Source organism: Rhinichthys klamathensis, unplaced genomic scaffold (genome assembly GCF_029890125.1).
Source record: "Rhinichthys klamathensis goyatoka isolate OS25496 unplaced genomic scaffold, OSU_Roscu_1.1 h1tg001080l_1, whole genome shotgun sequence".
Classification (NCBI taxonomy): domain Eukaryota; kingdom Metazoa; phylum Chordata; class Actinopteri; order Cypriniformes; family Leuciscidae; genus Rhinichthys; species Rhinichthys klamathensis.
In genome coordinates, this window is record NW_026607334.1 from 10,001 (window position 1) to 19,048 (window position 9,048).

At 37.2% G+C, this 9,048-nt stretch overlaps 2 protein-coding genes across 2 annotated transcripts in view; one reads left to right on the forward strand and one right to left on the reverse strand.

Annotated features, from left to right (window-relative positions):
• Positions 1 to 8,160, reverse strand: part of LOC130079484 (endoplasmic reticulum resident protein 27) — a 15,121-nt gene extending 6,961 nt beyond the window's left edge. The window contains exons 1-4 of the mRNA XM_056244758.1: positions 8,148 to 8,160; positions 7,415 to 7,507; positions 1,562 to 1,570; positions 829 to 914 (exon numbers count right to left, since the gene is read on the reverse strand). Coding sequence (XP_056100733.1) covers positions 829 to 914; positions 1,562 to 1,570; positions 7,415 to 7,507; positions 8,148 to 8,160 — 201 coding nt within the window. The remainder of the gene's footprint in view (positions 1 to 828; positions 915 to 1,561; positions 1,571 to 7,414; positions 7,508 to 8,147) is intronic.
• LOC130079485 (retinal cone rhodopsin-sensitive cGMP 3',5'-cyclic phosphodiesterase subunit gamma-like) lies at positions 7,384 to 8,587 on the forward strand. The gene is made up of 3 exons (XM_056244760.1): positions 7,384 to 7,489; positions 8,214 to 8,367; positions 8,461 to 8,587. Exons 2-3 carry the CDS (start codon positions 8,226 to 8,228, stop codon positions 8,535 to 8,537), a joined length of 219 nt encoding a protein of 72 aa, XP_056100735.1. The 5' UTR covers positions 7,384 to 7,489; positions 8,214 to 8,225; the 3' UTR covers positions 8,538 to 8,587.
• Positions 8,588 to 9,048: the final 461 nt, after the last annotated feature.

The following is a 9,048-nucleotide window of genomic DNA, read 5'->3' on the forward strand; positions in this document are numbered from 1 at the left end:
ACTCACTAACCCGACCCCTAAACCTACCTGTCACACACACACACACACACACACTAACCCGACCCCTAAACCTACCCGTCACACACACACTCACTAACCCGACCCCTAAACCTACCTGTCACACACACACTCACTAACCCGACCCCTAAACCTACCTGTCACACACACACACACACACACACACTAACCCGACCCCTAAACCCACCCATCACACACACACTCACTAACCCGACCCCTAAACCTACCCATCACACACACACTCACTAACCCGACCCCTAAACCTACCCATCACACACACACTCACTAACCCGACCCCTAAACCTACCTGTCACACACACACACACACACTCACTAACCCGACCCCTAAACCTACCCATCACACACACACTCACTAACCCGACCCCTAAACCTACCCGTCACACACACACACACACTAACTAACCCGACCCCTAAACCTACCCATCACACACACTCACACACTCACTAACCCGACCCCTAAACCTACCCATCACACACACACTCACTAACCCGACCCCTAAACCTACCTGTCACACACACACACACACACACACTAACCCGACCCCTAAACCTACCCGTCACACACACACACTCACTAACCCGACCCCTAAACCTACCTGTCACACACACACACTCACTAACCCGACCCCTAAACCTACCTGTCACACACACACACTCACTAACCCGACCCCTAAACCTACCTGTCACACACACACACACACACTAACCCGACCCCTAAACCTACCCGTCACACACACACACACACTATCCCGACCCCTAAACCTATCCTTCACACACACACACACACACCTGGAAGAACCCGATGACAGCCACTTCAGTGGAGTTGATGAAGGCCTCGGCCGCAGGAACATCCTTCAGTCTGAGAATGCCGTTCTCTGAACATCAACACACACACACACACACACACACACACACACATTGCAGCTTTATAGAAAATCATGTTAATGTTTATAATATCTTAATTTCTTCATGCCTTATAGTCGCATTTAGCAGATTAAAGCTGTTGTGATTAATAGTTTAATACAAGTAATCAAGCAACAGTGTTCTGAGAACAGGCAGGTTATAAACACTTTATTTCTGGAACATCCCGTTTCGAAAACACGTTTTCTTGGTTATGCGAACATTAATGGAACATTATCATTCTTCACACATTATGAAATGTTACTTTTGAATGTTCTCTGAACTTTCTGAAACAAGTCATTACATTTAAAAAAAAATGATGAACTGAAACTTTAACATTTAAAACATTTTAAAAATGTTAGTCGAACGTCCAACTACAAAGTTTCAGAACCAAAAGTTGTAGAAACAAATGTTTTTGGTACAAACATTATTAAACATAACTTTTAATGAACTATTAATGTTAAGAATGTTTGTTCATAACCTTCTTTAGGCATCTAACAGACAAAAACATTTGTAAACAATATTTAACTTAGTTATTCAAGTTAGTTTGAGGCTTATTTAAAGCATATCATTTTATGCAAGATATTTCTCATATTGATATTTAAGGATATTAAAGTCTTACCTAGATCTTCTGCAGTCACACACAATAAAGAAAACACAATGAGGAACATCATGACTGCACTAAATATGGACAAACTGTGTGAAGAAAGAGAGAAGAAGCCCACCGGTCGTGCTCGTGTGGGGGTCCGAGCGCGGGTCACGTGACCGTCTCAGGGCTGAAGCTGATTGGCTGAGGTGTGTGAAACGGACAGGTGTGCGGTCAGACGCTTTAGATTACGTGTCACTGAACACACACGTGTTGGTTTTCCTCCAGAAGGAAACTCATTATGGAAATTACAATAACACAATATTGTAAAATGCAATCAGCGGTAAAGAGTCAGAGATTCTCACTGAAACTCAAGGAACCAAACAGACGTCAGAAGATCTCTGCTTCACATTTGTCATATTAAGAAATATAAATTATATATAAATTGTCATATAATTTCATATTAAGAAATTATAGCTATATTTTTAGGGTCCATAATGTTTTTAAGAAATATGTATTTTTAATTCTATATTTTAACATAGAACAAAACAACAATGACCACAGACCACAAACAAATCAAAACACATAATAAAAATACAAAAATAAAATAAATAAATAAATAATACAAAGAAAAAATATTAAAAATTTAAAATAAATAAATACTTGTATCAATTTTAGTTAATATTGACCTACCAAGGTTTTGAAAAAAAAAAAAAAAAAACGTTTGTGAAATCCTGGTACTATATAAGCAAATGTTAAAACATATCCATTTTATATATACAGCGAAAGAAAATTAGGCCTCTGAAATATTTTTTTTTACATCTTTTGAATGGATTATCATAAAATACACCACAGAGATTTGGATGTGTGTTTGAGAGTGTGTGTTGTGCCAGTCAGGAGTCATGTGACCGACGACAGGTGAACACGTCTCTGCCTCTCATACAGCTGATCACACTGATCCCAGTACAAACTGATCTAAAGTCAGCATGAAAGTGAAGTTGCACTAGTGTTTTCTCCTCTATTGTGTCGTATATCGAGTGAAACGCTTCAGAAACAAGAACAAATGTGGGCGGGGCTTGATCTGTGGGGAGTTGATTGGATGGTTGTGGTTTGCTATTGGCTGAGCTCATGTGATTGACAGGTTATAGCCCCGCCCTCACGCCGGTAAACAGAAAACACGGATTGTTGTGTGGGAATGTTGTGCATGAATATGTAGTTGTGGAAATAAAATGTGCAAATGTGCTGAAAATTAAGCCGTCACCCATCACCAGCCCCTCATTTAATTATATTATTTCACAATATTAAACAGATATAAAGCAAATATGTATATAAGCAGAACATACACATGTGTTTAACTGATATTCACTTCTGCCATTTAACATTCATCAACACGATCAAGATGTGAAATAATACTATTTCCAGCAAACAAAAACATTTTGGCAAGGTTATGAACAAACACACTTCCAGTAACGTTAATAAAACGTTCTTTCAAAGTTATCTGGTTTTTAATAATGTTCTTAAAACATTAGCACAAAAATGTTACTTAATCACTGCTTATTTTTTCTGAAACGTTTTATTTGGATGTTTATTTTACACTATGTGTTTCAGAACGCTCAAAAGAGACGTTCCCATAATGTCTGAAGAATTATTCAATGTTCACTTGATGTTCACATAAACAAGATTCTTTTGAAACATTTTAAAAAAAATTACGTTTTGAACGTTCAGAGAACATTCAGAAATAAAGTTTTCATAGCCTAACTTAATGGGAACATTAGCTAAATGTTTTGTTAGTTGTTTTTTGTTGTGCTCGTCTGTAATTGGTTAAACCGATGTGTTACAGCACTCCCTGATCCAGTTAAACCGGTTCACATCGGGATAGATTAAGACTAAGAGCTGCGTCTCTTCTCGCTAATGCTCAGCTAAGAGTTAAAAACAAACTGTGTTCATACAGACACAAGTTATGCAACATGTAGCCCAGAGGAAAGGTCAGAGGTCACTGCAGTTTCTGGAGAGATGTGCTGAACAGTGTGTGTTTATGCTAATGACTAGCGATGTTCATTTCTAGATTTACCTCAGAAGATGTTCATGAAAGTCTCATGCATGAATACTGGACATGAACGGCCTTTCAATTCTAATATATAACTCTTATTTTGATACCTGAGTATTATAAACAACCATTTGATGCATATTGTATGTATCTTACACAGTGAAAACAATTTATTTGAATAAAACTCCAGAATCAGATGACATGGTGAATATGGTTGCTAATGAATAGGACGCTAATTTTTATATAAAATTGGTTGGATATTGACTCATAACTTCAATAGCTTTTGACTTTACTAAGATTTCCCCCTTAAATAGGCAAGAATGAACCAGGTGTTCTTCATGATTCACATTTTTGCCGAAAACAAATCACTTGAATGCAACAATCCAACACAGTCTTATGAAAGTGCGTATCTATACCACGAATGTCATTTCTCGTGCCATTTATACGCCAAAAATGGTTTTTGCGTGCATATGCTACGCACTGAAAACCCCTTGACAAGGTTTAGGGGGAGGGGGTGGGGAGTGCATGCGTATTATACGCCATAAAGTGCGTATCATATGCACGCGAAAACTGCGTATCATATAGACGCAAAAACTATTTTTGGCGTATAAATGGCACGAGAAATAACATTCGTTGTATAGATACGCACTTTCATGAGATCGGGCTGAACAAACTCATGATTACGACTTCAGATGTGGGACATTTCCAACCGCAGACTAAGTGTCATTAGCTGTATATAAACTCATAGATGTGTTTGAATACGTGTCGAATAAACAAACACACATGAGAACATTACAGCATATGTTAATGAGCAGATTACGTAATAACTAAATGACGGTCAGGACAGCCAATCAGGATTGTGGATTAGAGCTGCTTAATCTTGAATTAGTAAAGGTCAGATATCACCGTGTGTTTAGGATCAGGATCAGGATCAGGTGTGTGTTCCTCAGAATAGCTGCTGGTTTTTATAGCAGCTTAACTTAACCGTCTCCAGAGCGTCGGCGCACTGAAGCGTTTTTTTATTTATTTAGTTCAAATATACTATCAGATTTAATGTTATACCTTGACAAACTATACATCATTAAAAAGATATAAGACTCAAGATTCAGTATTTGACCACTATTGTATTCTGAGAAACTTATAGTGACAGTTATGTCTTAATTTGTGTCAGGAGTTATGAAATTAAAAAACGAGTCGTTACCTTTAATATGAATTATGAGCCTCAGCCGGTCTCATTCAGAAAAAAACTCCCGTGCGATCGTCATGACAGCGCTTGACAAAACAACGTCCCTCAGGGCTTTTAGCTCAAACATGTGCAGATTTGGAGAAATATTGATAGATTCTCATAGCTTTACATTAGACTTCTATAGACAGGAATAATATTTATTGAATTTATACCCAAATGCGTCGATGTAATCATTTTGAGCGCTGTATACTCTGTACTGTGTTATCAATTCATCCTGAAAGTGAGGGCGCTGTTTGAACAGAAGTCCATAATATATGGATCACATGAAGAAGAGCCATAATCATGTGACATTCAGGAAGTCCTGCCACAACAAAGCTATCCGAGATCGCTGTAAAGTGCAGATAAAGATGTTTTGAAGACAATAAACATGATTGCAATGATATTTGATTTACCTGTGTTCTTCGAGTCATGTCAGGTATTTTCATAATAATTGATTATATGTATAATGTAATGCTAATCGAGATAGACTTTCAAATTGTGCAGAATACAATAAAATAATATATTTTCTATCTGATTTTTTTATCTGAAGCCAAATCAGATTACAGAAAGTTATTTAAAACACTCGACTTGCGCTATAAAGTAAGTTTGGAGAACAAACATAGTTTTATTCTCATAAATTGTCGTGTATTGATGGTGTGCTAAGCTAACATGCTAGCTAGTACTGAGCACCTGCTACCTTACTTCGGTGTAATTTTTATGATTTTTTTCTAAATAAGAATGCTTACTGAAATGTTTCGTTTTTCAAAAAGGGCATTTGATACAGTTTCACTGTGAAGTGAGAACTTTTATAAAATAAATGAGGGATTGAAACAGTGTGAATTGCTAGTCGTTAGTGATTATAATGCAGACAAAAGAAAAGCATATTTAGAGCAATAAACTGGCTGGAGAGGTGTGAATATGTGCAGGGGAGACTGAGACTGAATGGGGCTCGTTTTTGCATCACAAAACAATAGAGGCAATAGACTGAATAGATGCTTATAAGAAAACAATAAACACCAGTCTAATCAAAATAAAGTCATATGACATGATCTTGAAAAACATTGAACTAAATACAGAGTTTTAGACTTATCATCTTCAAATTTTAAATATAACATGGCCAGACATGTGGCTTTAGCTGCAGTGCATTTCTAGATTGCTACAATGCCAACTTCAATTTTATTTTCATGAAGATGTTTCATAAAAATAAATGTATAATAACTTTACAAAACTTTGAAGCTATTTATAACTATTTTTTTCATTATGATAATAATTAATTCTACATTTACAATAAACTTCCAGGTGTCAGCTTTCAAATGAGATCTTACTTGTGCTTTTAGTACAAAGGGTTCATGAACTGTATCTGTTTCAGTTTGGGAATGCCATATCTGGGGATTTTTCAAAAATGGGCTTGAAGCTTAACAGGTTAAGCTAAAAGCAGATGTGAGCGTTGAAATCATCTTTACACCAGCAGTCGCAGGTTAGAGAAGAGACTTGAAGAGCCTGACCTGAGATCAGAAACATGAACTCACAAGTCTGAGTTTGCGTTGGTTGACAAGAAGCATTTAATGCTATTTAATCATTAAGTTGAACAGGCACAGCATCAAAATAAAAATGATTTATTTTTAGATTTAGATCAAATTTGCTAACAATTCATTTGATTGGTTATGAAGTATTTAATATGGAAAATAAGAATGAACGATGCGGCATACAGGGAACGTTCTCTCAAAGTTATGAACAAACTTTCTCAGTAATGTGTTCAAAGTTATCTGGTCTTTAATAATGTTCTCAAAACATTAGCACAAAAGTTGTTAAGAGAACATTCACAAGTAACGTAATGTTTGGAAAATGATAATGTAACGTTCCCATAACGTTTGTAAAACATTTAAACTTTCAGAGAACATGCAGAAAATGTTTTCATAACCTAATAGGAACGTTAGCACAACGTTCTTCTAATATATTTTGTCAGCTGGAGATGTGTTGATAATATCAAAAATTAGATAAGAACTGACGATAAAGAAAGTCTTAATCGACTAATGAGCATAAAGATGTTTGAACACACATCCCAGCTGGCATTCGACTGACAATAAACGTTTAAATGTGGTTGAAATAATGTCAGTTTATGAAAAAACATGAATTCAACGTTAAAACAACATTGAACACCAAATGAAGTTGTGTTGTTGACTCACTACGGATTCAACATAGAAATATAAAAAAATTTGAGTTGTACGTCAAATCAACATTATTTTTACAACCATGACTTTTAAACATTTTGTTGAAATATATCAGTAGAAAAATAACGTTGTTCCAAAATCCATTTTGCAATCTGATTAGCAAAATCTAAACAAAATTCAACCGTTATCCAACACTGGAACCTGACATTGATTCAACAGTGACTGGGATTCATCATATTTCAGCATATCTGGTGTTTATGTCTGTGTCAAACTGCAGATGTTCTGAATAAACTATGACTGTTACCACACGCGTGTCCTCCGCTGTAAGAGCCTGAAGTCCTTAAAATACTCCGTGTCAATCTCCTGATCCCTCTATCTGCTTCTGTTGGAGGCGTTTGAGGATCAGAAGATTAGTCGAGCGCTATAAAAGAGTCCGGCAGAAACACTGGACACGAGCTGAAGCGACACATCGCAGAAGAGAAGCGAGAGCACCAGCAGAAGAGCCCGAGACTCCAGCACAGGTAAGAGACCCGCCTCACCTGAGACACAACAGACCCAACATAAAAACAAAGAGAGAAAGACTTGGTTACACTTTATTTCTAACTATAAGTAACTTTGCAACTACATCAGCTAACTCTCATTAGAGTATTAGTAGACTGGTTAGTGTTCGGGTTAAGAGAATAAGTTGACTTGTAGTGGCCAAGTTACTTATAGTCAGTAGAATATCTGTTGAGGAGCATCACAATGAAGAGTTAGCATATATCAAGCATGCCCTCGACGGTTTGAGAGTTAGTTGACATGTAGTTGCAAAGTTACATATAGTTAGTAGAATGACTAAAGTGGACTATCGAAATAAAGTGTTAGCAAAGACTTTCATGGACTGATAAAGAACAGACAGATTTAGTGATGGAGAGGAAATAAATAAAAAGGAAAAGCAGAAGCAAAATTACATACCTGGATATTCAGTTGAACATTACATTCAGCTTTCATTACAGACTCAAAATGTACAGTAGACATTCAACAGCGAATGAGAGCGCCGCATCTCCTCTACGAGATTAGCACGATTATGTAAAGAGCTTATCATTCACACTGTCCGTATATATCACAAGGAAAACAGATGTTGTGTAACCAGCAGATTAGGATTAACACAATCCCAAAATGAGAAGATTAACAGCTAACCTGTTGAGGGCATCAGTAAAGGGGACGATATAGACACTTTTTAAAGTGCAGCTGTGTATATTTCAGTGAGAGAGAGGAATGGACGCCCCAGCACCCGTTGAGAAGAGAGGGCCGCCAAAGTTCAAGCAGAGGACCACTCGCACCTTCAAGAGCAAGGCTCCTAAACCTGGCCAGAAAGGCTTCGGAGACGACATCCCTGGGATGGAGGGTCTCGGCACAGGTAAAGCGTCGCATTTCAGTCGCCTTCATCACGCAAATATTGTTTCAGTGTTTTGAATGAGCCTGACCACCTTCTCTCTCTGGGTTTCAACAGACATCACTGTGGTTTGCCCCTGGGAAGCTTTCGGTGACATGGAGCTCAGCGATCTGGCCAAATACGGCATTTTGTAGAAACTTTCCTCCTGATCACGTAATATTACTCACAGCAAGACTGAACCAGCCACGGACGCTTCAGCCCAACACACAATGAGGAAATGACATGATTCACACTGTTTTTGGAGGGAAATAAGGACAAATGTCACAGTGACTCTTGAATCGATCTCAGAGCTGCAACATCACGCTATGATCATCTCTCTCCTAAATGTGGTAAAATACAGAACTATACAAATCGACTTTATTTTTTTTTTGAAGTGTACATGTGATTGTGTCTGTGTCAGAATCAAAACCCTCGATTTGGCAGTAGAACACAATAAAAAATGTATTTTCCCAAATTTGTGTAGACTGTTCTCTTTCACAACTGATAGATAATCTATAAACTGGGTCCATTTTGAAACAAGTTCATTTCACTTTGGTCAAATATGAACCTCTAAAGTCTCAGAGTGTAAAAACATTGGTCATATTAGGCATCGGCACTAACAAAATACAATCTGAGAAATATTGGTATTAATTCAGATAAATACCT

Excerpts from the sequence above, each read along its gene's own strand:
- LOC130079485 (XM_056244760.1), top strand. The coding sequence starts at position 8,226 with ATGGACGCCCCAGCACCCGTTGAGAAGAGAGGGCCGCCAAAGTTCAAG. Across the intron at positions 8,368-8,460 it reads GATGGAGGGTCTCGGCACAG|ACATCACTGTGGTTTGCCCC; the intron begins GTAAAGCGTCGC and ends GGGTTTCAACAG.